This window comes from Babylonia areolata, chromosome 17, assembly GCF_041734735.1.
Source record: "Babylonia areolata isolate BAREFJ2019XMU chromosome 17, ASM4173473v1, whole genome shotgun sequence".
NCBI classification, from domain to species: Eukaryota; Metazoa; Mollusca; class Gastropoda; order Neogastropoda; family Buccinidae; genus Babylonia; species Babylonia areolata.
Genome location: NC_134892.1, coordinates 19527937 through 19550790, shown reverse-complemented (window position 1 = coordinate 19550790; position 22854 = coordinate 19527937). Strand labels below are relative to the sequence as shown.

General features: G+C 41.6%; 1 protein-coding gene across 1 annotated transcript in view; it reads left to right on the top strand.

The window, feature by feature from the left end:
• LOC143291723 (GTPase IMAP family member 8-like) overlaps nt 1-22854 on the top strand; it is a 48685-nt gene that overhangs the window by 7030 nt on the left and 18801 nt on the right. Inside the window, exons 3-8 of the mRNA XM_076601766.1 lie at nt 882-1123; nt 2124-2261; nt 3036-3150; nt 8143-8300; nt 14256-14358; nt 16822-17051. Of these exons, the coding sequence (XP_076457881.1) occupies nt 882-1123; nt 2124-2261; nt 3036-3150; nt 8143-8300; nt 14256-14358; nt 16822-17051 (986 nt within the window). The remainder of the gene's footprint in view (nt 1-881; nt 1124-2123; nt 2262-3035; nt 3151-8142; nt 8301-14255; nt 14359-16821; nt 17052-22854) is intronic.

Below are 22854 nucleotides of genomic sequence, written 5' to 3'. Positions count from 1 at the left end.
CATCTGCAGGAAGTTGGAACTGATTGGAATTTTGGTATCTCCTTCATCTTCATCGCTGTCCGCATCTGGTGCATTGCTTTCCGGGTGAAGTGATGTACCTAGCTACTTCCAAACGTGTTTCAACATCGAATTCTTTAATAATTTCCCGTGCGTTGAAGCACATTTGTGTGCTGAAAACACACACACACACACACACACACACACACACACACACACACACACACACACACACACACATGTATATATATATATATATATATATATATATATACACACACACACATACACACACGCACACACACTATCATATGCATTTTCTACAAGACCTTGCAGTGTACACCAATCCTTGTAATCACTTCCTTGTCTATGTCACCCCCAGTGTCCTCCTACAGGTTACACCAACATTCTGGACAAAAGGTGCATGGAAATTTAAAGTTCCGTCAAAATCATCGGTTGACATGACATCGTATACATTTTCACATATATATTCGTACGAACTTATGCAAACCATACATCTAGTATATAAAAACATAATCTTTGACTTATTGAACCTATTGGATTCTTTCTGGGTTCATTTTTCTTTTTTGTTGCATTTGGCTCTTTCCAGAGAAAATAAAGTTGAAGGGTTATCGCGTAATGGAATATTTCCCGAAGTTACGTAATCCATTCGGGAACAAGACCACGGTATTAAAAGTTGTATTATTACATTGCTGCTTTTCACAGAGGGAGATGAATGGATGCCCCTTGCTAGGGTACAATAGGTGGAAATAGGTTAAAAGTCGTAAGAATTAATTCTAATTGCGCTGGAGCTCAAGTTTGGAAATCTTTACCATCGTCCTTTCACAATCATCTAAAATGTATAATATTGTTTCTGCTCGAAGGTGGAAATGGAGATGCTATACGCATCGTGATGCTGGGGAAGACTGGTGCAGGGAAGAGCTCTCTGGGCAACGCTCTGCTGGGGAAGAAGGCTCCCAAGACGAAACCAGGCGAACAGAGGGAGCAGAGACCCCCTGGCGCACACACAGACCCAATGATAGGATTCAACGTTGGTCGCGGACTCCAGTCAGAAACAATTTATTGTGCCTGGGACAGAGTGGAACGGTTTCAAATGGTCCTGGAGGTATGTCTGTGAGAGTAATTGCAGTGACCATGACACGTGCATATTTGTCAGGCCCCCAGCAAAAATAAAAACAAACAACGTAACGGAGTGTGTCTCAAACACAATCTAACGGAGCAGTGAGCAGCCGTGGTGAAGTGGTTATTGACACTGACTGAAGTTAATGTCACTGACTGAGGCCTGGGAGGAGACAGGTTCGAACCCCAACACAATTTGTTTTCCAGCTCGTGGCTGGCTCATTCCCAGAGCTGAGTGTGCTATGGGCTCAAAAGGGAAGACTTGGACAACACAGGCCAGAGTCTTTAGGAGTGTTGCTCAGATTTCTTGACCAACACTGTAGGTGTCTGTATCTCTCAGTCTGGTTGATGACCGATGCATGATGAGAACGTAGCCTTGTCAAGAGGTCTCAAACCTAAATGGATCCCGCAGCAGCTTAATCATTACACCCATCGTCATTAATCATCATCGAATTATTAAAAAAAAGAAGAAGAAAGAAAATGTAACAAATTATGGGGCACCAAAACTGAATCAATACACCATGAGCAAATACACACACACACACACACACACACACACACACACACACACACACACACACACATGGAGAGAAAACTCAAGCTCGAACTCGAAAAGTTTTATCACTATAGGCCATGGCCCCTTCTGAAGGGGATACAGTATGTATGAATAATTCACACGGATTTGCACAGTAGCTCATTTTAACAGTAATATAACGACAGGGGAAAAAAAAAAAAAAAAGAAAAAAAAAAAAAGAAACAAAAGCATAACATGGATACAGAGAGACAGAAATGATGATGATGATCCGAGCATGCCAATAGCAGCTCATAATGATGCTCAGATATACGTGACCAGAACAACTTTAAAAAGAGAACAAAGACAGTAACAGGGACAATGAAAATGGAACAGAAAAAAACAACAACAAAACAATAGATTTCGGTTGTTATTCAACTGAGTCTGTAATAATGACGATGACCGTGCACTGCAGGTGACGGATACCCCGGGCCTGTGTGACACCCAGTTGGATGAAAAACTGATCTACAGGGAAGTGGCGAAAAGTGTGGCTGTTGCTGCACCTGGACCCCACGTGATCATCGTTGTTATCAAAAGTGAACGTTTTACTAATGTGAGTTCATTTTCTTTGTCCATCAGTCTGCCTGCAAGAGCAAGTGAGAGAGTGAAATAATTAAGGAGTTAGTTTAGAAATCTAAAAAAAAATAATGAAAGAAGCTGTAACCTGATATATATGTATATCAGTGTAATTTTGCACTGTGATTAACATCATCCACTCTCTCTGGCTGTCATAGATTACCCATGAAATGCTCTCAACCTGTGGTGAATTTTATTGGTGCAAGATTACGAGGTTTACTGTGAGAGAGAGAGAGAGAGAGAGAGAGAGAGAGAGAGAGAGAGAGGGTGGGGAGTGGGGGAGTGAGACTGTCAGACAGACAGATAGATAGATAGATAGATAGATCGATAGATAAGCAAAAACGAGTTTTATTTACATTATTCCAGGAAATGAAATAAACAATTAACATGATTTTTATGCGGTGCTGGGGCACAAAGTGTGTATAAACACATTGAAAGAAGAAAGAAAAGTGATTACAAAACATGGAAACAAGAAAAACAAACATAAAACTCAGTAATCAGTCTAAAGAGAAAATATCAATAGACCACCAACGGAATCGCACACACATACACATGTGATAAACATGTTACAATGAAAAGATGGACAGAAATGAAACTTCCATGTTCTTGAAAAAGAAAATCTAAAGCCGATTTAAAGGATGCAGAGAATGAGAGAGAGAGAGAGAGAGAGGTGTAGGGGGATGGGGGGTGGAGAGATAGACAGACAGATAGACAGAGATTCAGAGATAAAGAGATATTTGTGTTCTTTCAGGAGGAGTATGATGCATACCTGAAGATTAAACAGCTATTTTCTGACCAGATGAACAAGTACTTGATCATTGTCTTCACTAGACTCGACCAACTTGGTGATGAGGACGACTCCATAGGTAAGTATCGCATGCTTATCTTTATTCCATACCTGTCCATACTTTGAATTTCTGTTACAGTGCCTGTCTTACTGATACCACAACAACTGAATAAAATGGCTTGTCTATATTGTTCATCGTCAAAGTGACTTATCATGATGATTACGACTATATCATTGGTATTAGTTTAAGACGGGAATTGACTCAACAATTTCATTGTAACAGAGAAAACTGGTAAGGGATTGTTTATTCATGAATTTTGATAGGATTGGAGGATTAAAGAGTTAAAAGGAATATTTTTGGGATCCTTCTTGTCAGATCAATATCCTGTCGGCGACGCCACTTTTGTAACCATGAACCAAGTGGTCTATTATAAAGGGGTTAGAAAATAATTACTGATTTACTTAATCTCTTTAGAGTATGGAGGTGAAAGGATATAAAAGATCCACGCAAAGGCCATGGACATATAGAGGCCAGTCAGAAAGGTCTTTAATTTTTAAAAATTTAAATTTTTTTTGCAATATTAAAAGAAAGAAGATAGGAAGAAGACAGTGCAGTAGAATGTTAGGCAGCCGACTGTGGGCATGACAAATGATATGTGGGTGCAAGCACAACACCAGTGAATCTCAGTGACCTGATGCCTAAAAGCTTTCATTTCAAATTCAAATTTGAATAGTGTTACGGCACAGTTACCTCAGCATATCAATGGTTGGACACTGTCACTGCAGTGAAACTTAGTGTCAGTTGAAATCCCTACACTGACAAATGATTAAACTGAAATCAAATATGCTTCTAAGTGCATGAGTTGTTGAAGACGAGTAGGTTGACTGCAAAAAAGGCGTCTGCTCTGGTTTGTCTGTGAAGCATTATTTGCAGCCAGCTGAGCACTTGGCTACATCTCCCCCCATCTTTTGAAGTCCATTGTCCACAATGGTGAATTAAAAGTAATTCTTGTGAGCAGACTTTTATGAGCATCAAACAAGAATTATGGAGCATGTAAAGGGAGATTATTTAGCTGATAACAGATAGAATGTGAAATTTGGAGTGACCGCAACATTCATAGGAACAATGCTCAACCTCTATAATCAAAGTTGCATTAGCCAGGTTATGTTATTAGTTTGAACTTAGTCAAATGCATCCTAACTTACCTTTGAACAAGTTTATATGGAGAAGGCGTCCCAAAAGATTAATGAAATATGGAGTTGGAAAGCATTCACTTTTGTGCCCATCAGTCTATGTATCAACACTGTCAGATATACATGTAAAGTAGCATACATGTACAATAGTATAGATTATAACATGAATATTTTAGCATGTTCACAGAAATACTTTGCATTGCTTAGACCATGTGACAAGCAAGATCACAGGTTAAGCAACAAGAAATTTTAAAAAGAAAAAAACACCCAAAAAACATGAATTTTGCAGATATGACGTGAAAACAGTAGTGTTGCTTTGGCCATATGACAATGATAGGACATAGGAAAGGCAAGAATGAAGTTAACCCCCCCCCCCCCTGCCCCCCCCAACAAAACACGAATAATGTATAATATCTGTCTTTGTTTCCAAGAAGTTTATCATCAGTGTTAACACAATGGAGGTGGCTCTGCTGTGACCTGCAGAAGGAATGTCCTGGGTCTTGGTCTGGGCCTGAGCAGCCACACACCACTGTCACTGTCAGTGTCAGAGTATGACGCCTTGCTGTCCTGGCAGTGCAGTGGTGCCGGGTCTGTTGGCGTGACAGCAGGTGGTGTATCAAGTGTGGTGCTGAAGTGTCTCTGTGTGCGTTGGTGCCTGTGCTGTCTGTGTCGTCTTGGTGCTCACCTGATTCCCACCACAGACTGGGTCTGGATGCAGGCAGGCTGAGTTGTTTTGCTGCAGGCCTGGCCACTGGCGAGGTGTTGCTCCAGGTCACGGTACATGCCTGGCCAGTAGACCTGGGGCCGCAGCATTTCTGCAGCCTGCTGGAAGCTCTGGTGACCAGTGCTGTGGTGTATGGATGACAGGATCTGAGGGAGGAGCTTGCTGGGAAGCACCAGCTGCTTAGACGCCCCACACTTAAGGTCCATCACCATTCAGTGCAGGACACCCTTCCTGCAGACCACTCTGTCATACTGCTGGGTCAGCACATTGCTCTGTCAGTTGGAGCTGAGGGCTGGCGTGGCTGGTCATGCAGACAGGGCTGGCCCAATGGTGGGTTCAGCAAGCTGAAGTCTGCGCAGCTGTTCTGGTGGCAGTTTGGGTTGCAGATGCTGTTTGCAGGGGGTAGGCGTGTGTTGGCAGAGACATGCTGCTTGTTGACCGCATGTATTGTCAGTCGTCTCCCCTTAGTTGTTGCTGGTTGTCTGTCTTCAGCCTTTGGTTGCCTGCCCTCCTTCAGGTAGCGCCACTTGTGGTGACATTGGTTTTCTGTTTGACTGGGTCTCTCACACCAGATGCAGTGTGGAGGGTCTGGGGTGTGGTTAGCAGCACAGTGCCGATGATGAAGGGGTGGTCCAGGAGCGTGTGGACTACAAAGAAGACAGTGCAGAAGAATGTTAGGCAGCTGACTGTGGACGTGACAAATGAGTGTGTGGATGCAAGCACAACACCAGTGGATCTCAGCGACCTGATGCCTAACAGTTTTCATTTCAAATTCGAATTTGAATAGCATTACGCCACAGTTACCTCAGCGTGTCAATGGTTGGACACTGTCTCTGCAGTGAAAGTTATTGTCAGTTGAAATCCCTACACTGACGAACGATTAAACTGAAATCAAATATGATATCTAACTGATTGAAGTATGTGTGTAAGCACAGCAGACATGATCTGGCAGTGAATGATACATAGATTTGGTTTGATAAATGTTTGGAGCATTTGTTTAGAATGGGCTTTGCATTTATGACTCGAATGGCGTCACGCATTCTACACGAGTCGTTGAAGACCAGCAGATTGGCTGCAAAGAAGGCCTGCTCCAGTTTGTCTGTGAAGCAGTATTTGTAGCCAGCTGAGCACTTGGGTACATCTCTCCCCATCATTTGAAATCCATCGTCTGTGATGGTTAATTTAAAGTAATTGTCAGCTGCCTAACATTCTACTGCAGTCTTCTTCCTATCTTCTTTCTTCTAATATTGTAAAATAAGACTGTAGAAAAACCTCTGTGACTGGCCTCTATGTGTCCATGGCCTGTGCATGGATCTTTTCTAACCTTTCACATTCATACTCCTTAATCCAGTAAATCAGTAATTCCTTTGTAACCATTTTATGATGCACCCCTCGGATCATGGCGAGATTCACCGGTGTTGTACTTGCGTCCACACACTCATTTGTCGCACCCGCTGTCAGCTGGTTTACATTCTACTGCACTGTCTTCTCGTCTTTTCATCCTCACATCTTATATTCTTTCTTTTAATATTGTAAAATAGAATAGAAAAACCCTTTGTGACTGGCCTCTATATGTCCATGGTCTGTGCGCGGATCTTTTCTATCCTTTCACCGTCATACTGTCTGATTCAGTATTTCAGTGATTAATTCTTTTGTTGCCCATTATATCACCACTTGGTTCATGGTTGGTTACAATAATACTAATGAACAAAGTGTTTTATAACACAGAGACTTTCTTTCACTCAATCTCTCGGTCTGTCTCTGTCTTTGTCTCTCTCTGTCTCTGTCTGTCTGTCTGTCTGTCTCTCTTGATGAAAAACAGTTGAGGAGTACAGGTGTGGGAAACTGACAGCCCAAACTAACATCTGTTGTTTGATAGGATAAGTTAGAACCAATATATATAGACAGAAACAGGGAGCGTTATTGTCTGACAATGCACATTTTGCTTTTTGTTCAAAGATTATTGTATCCCCGTAAGATATCCCTCTGAAATCATCTTCGGCAGATGATCTGTGATCTTCTATCCGAGTTGTTTTTAGCCATAATACATTACCAGCAGAAGATCTGTGATCTTCTATCTGAGTTTTTTTTAAACCAATATTGAATACATTACCAGCAGATGATCTGTGATCTTCTGAGTTTTTGAATACAATGTCATGTCCGCCAGATGATCTGTGATCTTCCACTTGAGTTGTTATTAACAAATATTGAATACATGTTCGCCATAATGATATGTGATTTTCCATTTGAGCTTTTATTAACCAATATTGAATACGTCTGCCATAATGAACTGTGATTTTTCATTTGATTTTTTTTTGTTTTTTTTTAACCAATATTGAATACATGTCCACCATAATGATCTGTGATCTTCCATTTCAGTTGTTTTTAACCAATATTGAATACATGTTCGCCATAATGATATGTGATCTTCCATTTGAGTTCTTAACCAATATTGAATAATGTCCACCAGATGGTCTTTGATCTATCTGTGTTACTTTCCGTCCGGAAATATCTGTCCACTGACGCAACATCTGGACTTGTTTTTTCTCTCATTCTCTCTCGCCTGACTACTGTCACTCTCTATTGTCTGGTTTGCCTGCTTCATCCATTCAGTCCCTTCAGCACATACAAAACTCTGCTGCCCGACTCGTCCTCAGAAAGAAAAGATTTGAGCACATCACTCCTCTTTTGCAACATCTCCACTGGCCCCCTGTCTCACACCGAATAAAGTACAAGATAGCACTCTATGTTATAGATGTATTCACAGATCTGCCCCTTCCTATCTCTGCGGCTGCCTTCACCTCTACACTCCATCTCGCTCACTACGATCGGCTTCGGATCCACTCTGTTTATGCATACCCAGATTCAAACACTCGACTGCCTCCTGTTCTTTCTCTGTCTCTGGACCTTGCAATTGGAATGAACTTCCTCTTTCGCTTCGTCAAGTCTCCACACTCAGCTCTTTGAAGTCTGGCCTTAAAACCACCTCTTCCCCAAATAGCCTCCCTTCCCTGCCTCTTCCTTGTAGTCAGTTTCTCCAGTTTTAGAGTTATGCATGCGTGCGTAAATGACTGGTGCAAAAGCGCTTTGATTTGTCTCTGCAATAGATTCAGCGCTATATAAATACCATTATTATTATTACATATTCTGCAGATGACCTCAGAAAAAACCTTGATGCTGAAATCCGCAAGTTTGGAAGACACATGACAAAGATGATTCAAGAAGCTGGAGGCCGCTATATCGGCATGAACACCAAGGCATCAGTTGAAGATAGAGATAGGCAGGTCAAAGACCTCATCGAGATGATGCAGGTATAGTACACAGTGTTTAGACGAAGTCTGTCGCATGCTCAAAAAAGTTGTTTACAATCCCAGCATATGACTTGTATTGTTTCGTGATGTTGATAACTTTCCATTGTGTAATCGAAATATTACCATTTGAGCCTGAAGCATTCTCAGCTCTGGGTAGGAGCTGGTGATACGTCTGGTGGTACTGCTTATTTTGAATATTTGTTACACGGTTTCCTTTATCGTTTGTATAAACAGCCAACTGAAATCTGTATTGACAGTTTGTCCTTTCTGTTTCTGGTATATCATGTATGTTCAAAGGTAAAACAAAAACAAAAACAAAAAACAAAAAAAAACAAAAAAAACCAAACAATACAACCTCATCTCCTTGCCCTCAAACTGCTAGGCATGGATGTTGATCCGAAGCTTACTCTTTGGATAATAAGTTTTCTTCTCAATAGAACTCAGTCCGTCCGCTTTCATTCTGCCCACTCTTCTCTAAAATCTACTTCTACTGGTGCACCCCAAGGTACAGTGCTGTCCCCTGTTCTTTTTACACTGTACACAAATGACTGCAGACGGGCGGGGGGGGGGGGGGGGGGGGGGGGGCGGTGCGGGTGTGTGCTGATTATCTGGTTGTGGTTTTCCGCAATTCATCTTTATTCTTATCTTATCTGTCTATTATAATCAATGTGCAGTATAGTAGGCTATGTTTATAATTATATTCAAATAATGTTTCTTAATTCTTTCTGTTTTTACATTAAGAATACTAGTTATTACCTGCAGTGTGTGGATGTATGTATGAAACGATGTACGTGATATTTTTTACATTTGTATCTTCGTAATATTTGTTGGGGCTGTTGTTGGCTTTTACAGTTATGGTCCCCATGTTGTTTACTTGTCTATGTTGTGATAATGCACCTGACCAAATTTCTCCAGTTGGAGATAATAAAGTTATTCTTATCTTATCTTATCTCTTATCTTAAATATGGTTTTATTTCTCATAACATAGAAACTAGAATTGTTCACTTCCGTGTGGCTGCAAACCTGTTGTGTAAATATTGTTGTAAAATACCAAACTTTTTCACAATTAATGCACTTTTTAGGAGTGACAAAAAAGATAACACGCTGTGCACTGGAAATGCTTGATGATTTTGCTGCAGTTCCCTAACTAAAATGCTTGCCATTGTATTGTACTATTAATATAGTCCCAATCCTCAATATTTACCAAGTGGAATTTCCACTTGTACATTGCGGAAAGACTCTGGCCAGAGTCATACTGATAGACTGCAAACACACCTGGACGGAGAGTGTGGCGTTAGACGAGGCTGAAGAGCTGTGGACATGATTTTTGCCATTAGGCAACTCCAAGAGAAGCATCACAAGCAAAATGTTGGGCCTTCAACACCGTCAACTGTGATAGCTTTTGGAGAATCATGTTAAGGTTTGGTTGTCCAAAAAAGCTCATCACGATGGTCCGGCAGTTCCACGATGGCATGCAGTCCATGTAGGTTCATTATGGTGAACACTCAAATGCTTTGCCAGTGACCACCGGCATCAAGCAAGGTTTGGCACCGACTCTTTTCAGTATATTGCCATGGTAACCAACGCTTTCAGTGATGGCAGTATAGGTGATGACTTCCACCTGCTCAGATGACAGACTCTTCAACCTGCGAAGGCTTCAGTCCAAGACAATGGTGCAAGAGGATATCATCCATGATTATCTTTTCGATGAGAAAGAGAAACAACAACAATATGCCAAGTGTGGTGTACATAGATACATCAGAAGTAATCGCCATCTGACCGCAGATTGCACTACCTGTTTAGACCATGGAAGTTGTTACAGTGTCTGTGATGGCTGAAGGGGCAAGTCATGGAAAGGCAGTTTCTTTGTGAAGATCTCACATTGGATATTGGATTTGACTGGATCTGCAGCAGCCTGTGCCTTATTGCACTTCCTTTTTCGGGTCAAGGTGTGCAATCCGTCTCTCATTGGCTCGTTTGCTTCCGTCTTTCACAGTCTGTCTCCTGCCAGCACTGACCATGCTCCCTCATGGTCTGTGTCACTGGCGACAGAAATCAGGTTGTCTGGAGGCGTAGACTGAGTACAAAGTTCGCTGTAGATGGGCGAGTTCCCTTCTTTTGTTTTAGGTAGAGTAGTTTCCCCACTACTAACAGCTACATATGGAGAAAAAAGACAATAACAAAACCAATATAGAAAGAGATGGGCTCTGCCAAATTTGCATTTGTAAGATGCACCGTATGGAAGACAAATACAGGAAAATACGCAGTACTGTGATGCTGCCCGTTTTCAAGTAGGTCACAACCTCCACTTACAAGCAAAACCATACAATATCACAGTGTGATATGTATATGCACACACCAACACTAGACACCAGTAATGACATGACTGAAGATTTCGACACAGCTAGCTTTGAATGGTTATTAAAAAAAGGCCGACAAGATTGACTGACCAGGATGCCAAAGAGTGGTGTAGATGCCAAAGACTGGAGGGATTTCTGTGGTCCATACTGTGATGAAAATACCTATGATAGGGGATTCCACTTGCTAAAATTTGCCAGAGATAATGATCTGGTTCTTGCTAACACACTTGATGAGTACAAAGGATCAGGACATGACATTCCCCAAACTGTCAGCATAACAGTCAGACAGACTGTCTTCTTTTGAAGAATCGGAGCAGGTCTGCATCGCTAGGGCTAAAGTAAGAACGTTCCCAGGATTGACGTTGGCAATGACCACGACTATAGCATAGTGAACTTCAAAGCACACTTCAGGAGCAGCAAGAGAGGGAAAACCAATCCAATCTTAATAATCTTACCCTGACATCACTGTACAAATGAGTGGTCATAGGAGGAAGGTTTGCTCCTCTACTTCTGTTTGGAGGAGATCCTAAAGCCAAAACAAGGGATTTTGACGAATTTCGACAAAACGTTCAGCAAAATAATAAAAGATATTCCTGGGATAAGCTGATGGAAATCCATGTTATGGATCACAAGCAATGTATGAGAAAATTATACACAAAAACTACACACATTGGACAACTCATGAGTCTTGAACAAAGCTGCAAGCTGTGACAATTCCCATCATATTCGAGAACATGGAGATATGCATAACGTATCCTCCTCCTCTTCTTCGTTCACGGGTCTGCTACTCCACACGTTCACTCGTATGTCTGGAGGGACTGAAATCAGGTTGACTGGACCGTTTACTTACCGTCGCATGTAGGAGCATACTCCGTTTTGGTTGTGTTTGTGGTGAGTTAGTTTCCATAACATCGAACGCTGACCTGGATTTCAGAAATACATTTACTTGATGCGTATGTTGATTTCTCTTGTAGATACACATGAAGGGGGTATACAGGCAAAGCAGTTCTGCAGTACTGTTGACTGGTGTTCAAGTAAGTCACAACCCACTCAAGCAACATTATATCACGTGATATTATTCGAACCCGGAACCTACAGATTGAGAAGTTCCAACGCTAACTCTGAATGGTTATTAGTGCCGACATGATATCTATTTACCATGCAACAGCATGTGTAGGCGAATGGCAGGATTTGTGGCCTACTGTCACGAAACGTCACCTATCCAAGAAGGAATTCCACTACATGTTAGAAAGCACCCATCATCGTTTGGTTGCTATGCTAACAACTAGTAGCTCACAAGGATCATGAGCAGATTACAGCTGCAGCATACCACATTACGAGGAACAGGACTGTTTCTGAAGAATCAGAGTACGCTATCTAGCTACAGAGAAAGTTCACCAAGACTTTGAAGACACGTGTTTGATAGAGTCTGACAGAAGCACATTGGTCACAATGAAGAAGCGAAAAACAACAATAAGGTTCTTACCTGCCATATAGCAAATGATTCCAGAGGAAGGGCCGGCTCTCACTTCGGGGGAGATTAGGCTCAAAACTTGGATTTGAGAATTTGACATCTCCCAAATGATAACTTATTCTATAAGATGGAATCCATTGTTGGTCTACAGAATGATATGGACAAATTTCACAAAATTGCACACTAAGACTGGAAAGAAAATGAAAAGTGCTACAAACAAGAGGATTGGTCCAGAAAATAGGAATGCACATAAAAATATGGCTGAACAATAGCGTGGAGACACTGAGCCAAAACATTGACAACCTCCATGAAGTCGCTGTAACAAAGCTGCAAGCATTGACAATACCCCATCAAAACTCGAGAAACATGGCAGATATGCAGTAACTGATATCCTCCTCCTTCTTCTTCGTTCACGGGCTGCTACTCCCACGTTCACTCGTATGTACATGAGAGGGCTTTTACGTGTATGACCGTTTTTACCCCCCATGTAGGCAGCCATACTCCGTTTTCGGGTGTGTGCATGCTGGGTGAGTTCTTGTTTCCATAACCCACCGAACGCTGACCTGGATTTCAGAATCTTTACTGTGCGTATTTGATCTTCTCCTTGTGTATACACATGAAGGGGGTTCAGGCACAAGCAGTTCTGCACACATGTTGACCTGGGTGATCAGAAAGATCTCCACCCACCAGGCGCATTTACCGATATTCGAACCCGGAACCCTCAGATTGAAAGTCCAACGCTCTAACCACTTGGCTATTGTGCACGTCACTGATATCCTATTTACCATCAGCAACAGCATGTCGTCCAGGCGAATGGCCCATGTTGTGGCCCCAGTCACGAATCGTCACCCTTTCCAAAGAAGGAATTCACCTACACTGTTAGAAACACCCCATCATCGGTTTGGTTTGCTATGCTAGCAAAGTAGCGCTCACAATCATTCTGAGCAGATTACAGCTGCAAGCATATACCACTATTACTGAGGAACAGGCTGGATTTCGCAAAATCAGAAACGCTATCATACACCAGAGAAAGTTCTACCAAGACTTTGAAACGTGTTTGATAGAGTCTGACAGGAAGCACTATGGGTCACAATGAAAAACGAACATAAAAACAAAAGGTTCTCAATGCCATATAGCAATTATTCCAGAGTGACAGGCACGGCTCTCACACAGGGGCGAGTGGTTCTACAACTTGGATTGAATTCTGTCTCCCACACTGATCAACTTATTCATGAAATGGAGCATTGCTTGCATACTGGAAGATCATGACCCTTCACTTTAAAGTTGGCACTGAAGGCTGAGATAAAAAAAACAAAAAACAGGGTGAAACATCGACAAGATATGGTATAGAAATCAGCGCCGAGGTCACGTTGATGGCTACACACAGCACCACCATAATGGCTGATAGCTCTCTCTCCATGGACTGAAGCTGAGATCAGTTCAGCAGTTTATTTACCTGGGACCCATTGTTAACAGTGAAGGATCCACATCAGAAATTCTGTCAAGGGCGGCAATGTCAACAATGCAATGTGCTTGCAAGGGACCCTAACAGTGCTTTGTGGAGAGCAATCCAAGCCATGGTAACGAGGTGTAATCACAAGAAACTAAACGTCAGTTGCACTGATTTTGTCACAAATGATCAACTGTGCCAAACCACCAAACAACATTGCTGACTTCAGTTTAAATAAATGAATAAAATAAAATGAAAATAAACACGCCTACATTGCTATGGCCGCATAACAATGGCTATGCTAAAACTGTCTCCCAGTGAACTGCCAATAGTTAAGGGAGGGAGTTGGAGGGGACGGCAAAGCACTGTGGACTGACAGCATTACATACTGGACAGGAAAACCATGTCCAAAGACTAGGCTTTGACACGCAGTCGACAGGCCGGAAGGAATCTGTTGAACAGTTCTGTGCAGCGTCCCAATGACTCTTCACGATATTAAAGAAAAAGAAGAAGAAAAAGAAGAAGAAGAGGTTGTTCTTGCCCTATTTCGTCCTGTCCTGCCTTTTCCCTGCAATGTGTCATCTCGTCTTCTTCTCGTTCTGTTGTGTCCTGTCTCATTTGGTCTGCTCTGATTTTACACAATCTTTTCATTTTCCTTGCTGTGGTTTTAGACACTGGTGAAACGAAACGGCGATAGTTGCTACAAGACAGAATTGTCGGAGCAGATCAATCAGAGAGTGGAGGAACTGGTGAAGAAGGAAGCTGCCAAAAAAGGTATGTACCGAAGACACAGTCATTATCAAACAAGGCATCATTGAAGACAATGGAATTGTGTGTTGTAATGTAGACAACAATGCAGAACAATAGTCTGTTATGAACTTTGGGTTGCCTGTTTGTAACATTGAGCTGTATGCATCAGAATTTCTGCGAAGGCCGGAGAGTTCAATATATCGATCAAAAGACGTTCGTTTATTTATTTATAGTCTGTTCATCTGAGATGATGATAAAAGACTAAAAAAAATAAATGATATTATCAATATTATTATTATTTGTATTATTATCATTTCTATCACGATGATGATGATTGCAATTATTATTTAGAAATCATCAAGATCAAAAGACTATTTCTGCATTTCTATTCAGACTGGAACTCACACCTTATGCTCTTGTACACACTCACACCCCCAATTCTTCCAGTACTAAGTTCAGAGAAGAGGGGTGGAGCTATTCTGGACGTATGGCCATATACACCCCCTATTCTTTTGTGAGCGTTGTGACATGGGAGGGGGGTATGGGCGTAAGACCAAAAATACTCCACTCCCCATGAGCTTAGTCATGGGGGAAGGGTTAAGTCCAGAATAGCTTTGCCTCCTCCCCTTCTGTGAGCTTAGTTTCGGGGAGGGGGTTTTAATGTGGACCTAAGGCCAGATTCACTCCCCTCCAACATGAAGTGATTTTGGAATGATTTTTGAACAGGTGTGGGCCTGGGGTTATTTTCTTTTTCGCTATCAATTCTGTCATGAATCATTAGGGCACTGCACAGTTAAATTCTTCCAGGTCTGATGGTTGTGTGTCAAGCCATCTTTGCAAATGGTTTCTCTGTCCATTCAGCAACGTTGTCATGTCAGTGTTTTCTGTCTTCCCCTTCGTCTCCTTCCCTTGATAGTTCCTTACAGGATCGTTTTACAAGGCTTCCTGTCAGACTCTGTCAAATGCCTTCTTGAAGTCAATGAAGACATGATAAAGTTCCCTCTGGTGTTGGAGGTATTTTTTTCGCAAAGGGTACGCTGGTTAAAGATCTGTTTGATGGTACTTCTGACTTTGCGGAATCCGTCTTGTTCTTAAGCAATGATGGTGTCTGTTTGCTACAGTAATTTGTTCAGAACGACTTTGAGGATTTTCTTAGCACGGCTGATCAAACCGATTCCGAGTGTGTGGTTGTTCTGGCAGTGTTGGATATTTTCTTTATTGAGGAGGATGGTGATAAGTGATTGGGTCCATGGCTTGGGCCATTTGCCTGTGTGCCAGAATGTTTTGCAGATGGCAGTTAGGATGTCTGTCATTGGCTCTTCACCATGTTTCAAAAGTTCTGCATCGATGTTGTTGATCCCTGCAGACTTGCCACATTTTAGCGACTTAAATGCTATAACAACCTTCTCCCAGAGTATTGAATCTTGTGCTTGTGCTGCTAGTACACTTGGGTCTCTTTTGCTCAGTTTGTTGTAGAGGCCATAGCAGTACTCAATCCACATTTTTACGATGTCTTGTTCCTCTGTGAGACAGTTGCCTCTTGTCGCGAACGATGCTAACTTTGTTTCTATTTGGTTAATATTTCACACTCTGAAAGGCTTTTCTTGTATTGTTGCTTTGAAGGATTTTCTCAATGTCTACAAACTGCTGTTCATTTCAGTTTTCATTTGCATTCTCCATTTCTTGGCCGATCGTTTTGTTAAAGATACTGCATTTTTCTTTTTCTTTCACAGTTTTCTGTGATGGTTTTAGGATCCTACTAGTGTCGCACATCTTATGACTTGGATTTCCATCAGTTTATCCGTGGGATCTCATGCATGATGCGTAAGTTAATACTGTTCTTTGCCAGATGTGGACAGCTTCATGGATGATCCACTCTGGATGAACAACGTCATCTACAGCTCTTACGCAACTTCTCTCTACATATCTAAACTACCTTGGTCACCACGTGGGTGCTGGAAAACACCGGCCATATCAAGAGAAAACGTTGAAGATCCGAGAATGATCCCGTCCTTCTACGAAACTACAGTCGCCAGGTTTGGAGATGGTTGTTCAACACCAGGAAAATAAAACGATCCAGCAGAGCGTCATTGCTCTGTAATCGAGAATGGATGCCTGGACCCCGCATGGGTTGTACAGAGGTTTGGACCCTACCTTTACGGGAAGGAGTTTGTAATCCAGGTGGACTGTGCAGCTCCGCACCGCAGTATCTGAGCAGGGCCTAAATGGGCAGTGCAAGACAGATGATATGCTTGGCTGGACAATTGCAGTCGTTTTCGTTCAGAGCTCAAGCCATTCCACGCGAACAAGCTACCAGAAAAGAAGCTATTGCTGTTTCGGTTAATTTTGTTACGAAAAATTACAAAAAGGTATAATACAATACCAATATGTGTGTTTGACGAAAAGAAGAAAGTGTCATCGATATCCCAAAACCATTTGAATGTTGTTTTTGTCATGCTTATTTTCTTTGTGTTCTTTGAATTGTAGACTATACTGGTGGGCCTCTACGCATCGTGATCATTGGAAAGATTGGGGCAGGAAAGAGCTCCTTGGGCAATACGTTGCTGGGGAAGAAAGCTCCCAGGTCGCGACCGGAACAAAGACACCATGCTGCTCACAAAGACCCAGCGACAGGATTTGATGTTGGTCGAGGACTCCGATCAGAAACCATCCATTGTGAATGGAACAGAGCGGAGCGGTTTGGCACGGTTCTTGAGGTATGTCTAAGACAATGAATGACAAATGTTTATTTATCAAGACCCCAGCAAAACGAAGAAAATTAATGAATAATAAAATGAACTACACAACATGAACAAGCAAACAACCACACGCACATGCACTCACACACGTATACACGCGTGTGCAAACACACACACACACACACACACACACACACACACGCACACACACACACACGCACACACACACACACACACACACACACACACACACACACACACACACACACACACGTATTATACATATGCAAATATGTTTCCCTAGTCCCGGTCCTGACACTCAGGTTGAACATGAATATGACTGAAACATTTTAAAATGATTTTGTTACTTGTACATGAAATGTGCATATCGTCTTTGAATTGCTTTGTAAAGACGAACAGCCAACTGCTTTACGGTGCGTTCATTTGATGATGACAACGATATGTCCAGTCTGAATAAATGTGGGTTTTCAATGAACCTGAGTGGTATAAACTGTTCTAAAAAAAATTACTCAATCCATGAAAAGAAAATCCAAAAGTAATTTCGTCTTTTACTGAAGACATATTGAACATTTCTAATTTCAAGCTTATATTTCAAAAGCGATTAAAATGAACTTATTTATCAGGAATACCATACTTAAATTTTGACACAAAATGCTTCAATTTTCTGTTACCATGCATGCATGGATAAGTTGGCAAACAATGTATATGAGTAAAATTTCTGTAAAAGTATAATTTTTCATCATAAACACAGTGCGGCAATTTAAGTGTGATCATATGATTTAGTCTTAATCAATAGTTAACATATTTCACACTAAGCAAGGACGGAGGGTGTCTAGCCGTTTCATCATACTCTAAATCATCAGGCAGCTGTGGTGACACACATAAGTTTCCAACAAGAATAATATGTATTTTCTCATAATGTGCAGCAGCATGATAAATACACAACAAATCGCCTCTTTTTGCTCTAACGGTTTGGTTGTTACTCTCAAAATCGAAGGTTATGTGTGTAGAGAAGTATACAGTTAGACATTTATATACGTTATCCCCATGTATTGCTATTCCATTATATGTCCATCTTCATCTCATTGCAAGATATCCTCCATTTCTAAACACAAATATGTTGCCTTTAGCCATATTCTTTGTAGACTGCTTATTGAATTTGCAGACCTATCAATGTTTCTGACATTAGTATGACATCATAAGCTAAAAGAAATATGCAAAGATAACTGGGAAATGTGACACCATGTCGTCCAAAACTGATAACTTCACGTGACAAGTCATTGATAAATAAAGAAATCAAAATAGAACTACACAAATCACCTCTTTTACCCAGATGAACAATTACTATAATTCGTCATTGCTCTGCCACAGCACACCTTTGCCCACTCACATTCATACATACTAACAACACATCCATATAGCTTTCCATGAATACGATTTCTAAACAAAATATTAAAAAATGTCAAAAGTACAATTTCCTTAACAGTACCCAAAAGTCTTCTCAAAAGCATTAGATGCAAAGTGTTACAACACTGGGATTCGAGTATCAATTTGATATCGGAGTTGAAAAGTATTCAAAATTCTTCCATTCCTAATCATTTGATTTTTTATATAATAAATAATTTACTTACCCAGTCTTCGAAATACAAGACTTTGCCATCCTCATTGATTTCGCTAGTTAAAAAAAACCCCAACGATTCCTTCAAAATATCTTGCTTACCATGTATATCAGTTTTGTCATAACATTCTGAATAACTACGAAATACATCTTTCGAAAAGGGATATATTACATGTCCGCCAACTGTTGGTACTATTGGGCCGAATTCCTGTAACATTTCAACATTTGGACAATATATGTTTCCATTAAGGATGATATGACAAATCATAGCTTTTTTCTTGTTTAAAAAAGATATTTATCTTATTCATTTATTTTTTAACGATGTGAGTTTTAAAGATTTTATGAATGACAAAATATGCGAAACTTTTCCATCAGTTTATCCGTGGTACACTGTGCGCTGTTATTAATATGTTAACTTTGTATCATTTTTGATCACATACATAATGAAAACACACTGTAGTTCTTGAGTACGTTTATCCGCTGGATTTGGAAGCATGATCCACAAGTAAACTTATAATTATAGACAATATAGTAAATTTAAAAACAGCTACTCTTCGTAGAGGTTTAATAGACCTTTCCACTCGTGCATTTAACAGGTTTTTTAGTTTCATTAAACGTTTCAGTTACATTTATTTCTGCCACATTATGAAGATTATTAGTAAACCAGAACCATGGTATTTTAAATTGTAGTTGATTCCAATTCATTTCAAAATTTGATATATATCTATTTTAAATGTACCACAATTACATTTATTTTCCAGCCATACAACGCATTTAAAAAAAAAATCATTTTGATACTATAGATTGATTCGAATTCCTCTAGTTCTTTGAATAGTTCTCCATATGATTATGTGTCACCTTGCAGAAAAAAAAAGATGTGTCATCAGGAAATTTGCTAATCTCTAATTTGTTCTGAAATTGTAATGTCTTTCATATTTTCAATCTCACGAAGTCTACAAGACGTATATTCTGCACATAAAATAAACAAATAAGGCAAGAGTGGGTCTCCCTGTCTACATCCTCATTCAATCCAAATACTTGTAGATGCTTTACCATTAAATAACATTGATGACTTTATATTGGTTTTAAACGCTTCTGCCCATCAACAAATATCATCAGCAAAGCCAGAGTGTTTTAAAACTGTATACATATATTTCCAACTAACTGAATCAAAGGACATTTCCAAAATCTATAGAAACCAATAATCCCAGGTAATGTTTTCCTTCAAATGATATACTGTTTCGTATATAAGCCTTAATTATCACACACACACACACACACACACACACACACACGTATATATATATATATATATATATATACATACATATATATATATATATATATATATATATATTATATGTGCTGGCGACAAAACACGTTTGATCTTCATTAATAAGTTTATCTGGACTCTTTTAATTCTATCTGCGATACAGGTGATATAAATTACTAAATTACATTTAACTGTGATATAGTATGCCAGTTTTCAAGACATTCTCTGTATTTATCTCCTGTGATTAGCAAATTATGATACCTTCTCTTTGTGCAATGGACTTTTTTTTCAAACCTTTCATTTAGAGACCACAGAACAAAATTTTCTCGCTTTTTCCAGAAGAAAAAAAAAAGGAAGTCAAACTGGCATTCCATCTGATCCTGGTGTTTTACATTTTTTCATGTCTTTAGTGTTTATGGTGCTTCGTTGTGTGTTGTTGTACCTTCTGTTAAGTTAGCTTCTGTCTCTGTTCGTTAAGGCGAACGTACGTTTCTAAATTCATGTATTTTACTTCTCGCTCATATACATTTTCATAAAACTCTTTCGTTTCTTGCAGCATGGCACCTATCTTATCTAAATTTCTATCATTCTTGATGGAGTCTCCCGTCGGACCGACGGATGAGTAGGCAGGCAGACTTATCTGTCGGTGTGTGTCCTCATATGGGAGAAGAGGCCGATTCTGGATGCACAGCACTTCCCACAGGTGTTGCAAGGGAAAACGTCTCCAGAAGTTGAGCCCTGCTTCCTTTGCTCACGCTTCTCCTTAATGGCCAGCGTTCTCTTGTTTTCAAACGTCTTTATGCCACTAGAGCACAGCATCCTGCAGCGAGAGCGATCAAGGGCATCAGTTTCCCAGGAAGCGATGTCTGTGTCACAGGCTTTGAGGTTTGTCTTCAAGGTGTCCTTGAAACGCTTGCGGGGTCTTCCAAGTTCACGGCGGCCTTCTTTCAGCTGGCCATACAAAAGCATTTTCGGGATCCTGCTGTCTGTCATGTGGACAACATGTCCTGTCCAGCATAGCTGGCACTGGATCAGCAGGCTTTCGATGCTGGGCAGGCCGCTCCTCTCTAGGACCTGGAGGCTGAAGACCCTGTCTTGCCACTTTATGCCGAGGATCTTTCATAGGCATCTCTGGTGAAATTGCTCAAGTTGTTGAATGTGACGGCGATACGTCGTCCATGTTTCACAGCAGTACAACAAGGTGGTCAGCACAACAGCTCTGTAGGTTTTGATTTTGGTGCTGAGCCTGAAGCCTCTGTTGTTCCACAGCCTGTTGTTGAGTCTGCCAAAGGTGGAGCTGGCGATGTGCAGCGTCACTTCTGCATCAAGGGCTCCGTTGCTGCATAGGGTGCTGCTCAGGTAGCAAAAGGTATCGACTGACTTGATCTCTGTGTCATCAATCTTGATTGCAGGTGGGGGGGGGGGGGGGGGGGGGGGGAGGCACTGGCGTTCTGTGAGCTAGCTGGTTGGTACATGGCCTCGGTCTTGCTGAGGCTGATGGTGTGTCCAAAGCGCTTGTAGAAGGTTGAGAACCTGTCTATAATGAACTGCATTTCCTCATGGGTGTGTGCAGCAAGCGTGCAATCATCAGCGAAGAGGAACTCTATCACCAGTGCCTCAAACACCCTGGATTTGGCATGGAGTCACCGTAAGTTGTAAAGTTTGCCATCTGTGCGAAACTGAATGTAGATGCCCTGGTCATAGTCTTGGAAGGCGTCAATCAGCATGGCAGAGAAGAGAATGGAGAACAGTGTGGGTGCCAGGACGCAGCCCTACTTCACTCCATTTACCACAGGAAACGGATCCGACATGTCAGTATTTTCCTGTACTCTCACCTGCTTGCTATCGTGAATGACGCAATCAGCTGGATTAGGCTTTCTGGGCAGCCGAACTTTAGGAAGATCTTCCACAGACCACGGCAGTTCACCATGTCGAAGGCCTTAGTCAGGTCTACAAAGACCATGTGGAACTCCTTGTTCTGCTCACGGCACTTCTCTTGCATCTGGCGTATGGCAAACACCATGTCACATGTTCCCCTGCCTGAGTGGAAGCCGCACTGTGCTTCAGGGATGACTGTGTTGGAGACATGGTCAACCAGTCTGGTCAGTACGATGTGGGCGAAGATCTTGCCGGTGATGCAGAGGAGAGAGATTCCACGGTGGTTATCGCAGGATGTTTTGTCTCCCTTCCGTTTGTAAATGTGGACAATTGAAATCCTTGAAATCCTGGGGGACATCCCCTCTCTCCCAGATAGACTGGAACAGGGCGGTCAGCTTGTCTGTCAGCACCTCGCCTCCATACTTGTAGATGTCAGCCTGGATTCCATCTGCTCCTGGTGCTTTTCCTGACTTGTCAGCTTCAGGGCCTTCTGGGTCTCGGCCTTGGTGGGAGGGGCAGCTAGCGAATCATTGACTGGTAGCTGTGGGAGGGCTGCAATTACCTCGTCAGATACGGACGAGTCCCTGTTGAGGAGGGTGTTGAAGTGCTCTGCCCAGTGCGCGGGCAAGGATGCCTTTCTTGTCTGTCAGGAGGGTGGTCTGGTCCAAGGCTCGGACAGGGGTTGATCCTGTGACTCTCGGCCCATACACAGTTCGGAGACCATCATGGAAGGTCTTCATGTCGTGAGCATCAGCAGCGGACTGAAACTCTTCAGACTTTCTCTCCCACCAGGTGTTCTTCATCTCACGCAGCCTCTTCTGTACGAGTTGCTTGGTTTGCAAGAACTGGTTCTCCTTCCTCTGGCAGTCTTTATCGGAAATGTGATCCTGATGCCGTATATGCAGTGTGTTCAGGAGCTTGGAGATTCCAGAGTCGTTCTCGTCAAACCAGTCTTTGTGGCTCCTCTGCACAAAGCCGAGTGTGTCAGCTGCTGCTGTGTACACAGCATCTCTAAAGGTGCTCCATACCTC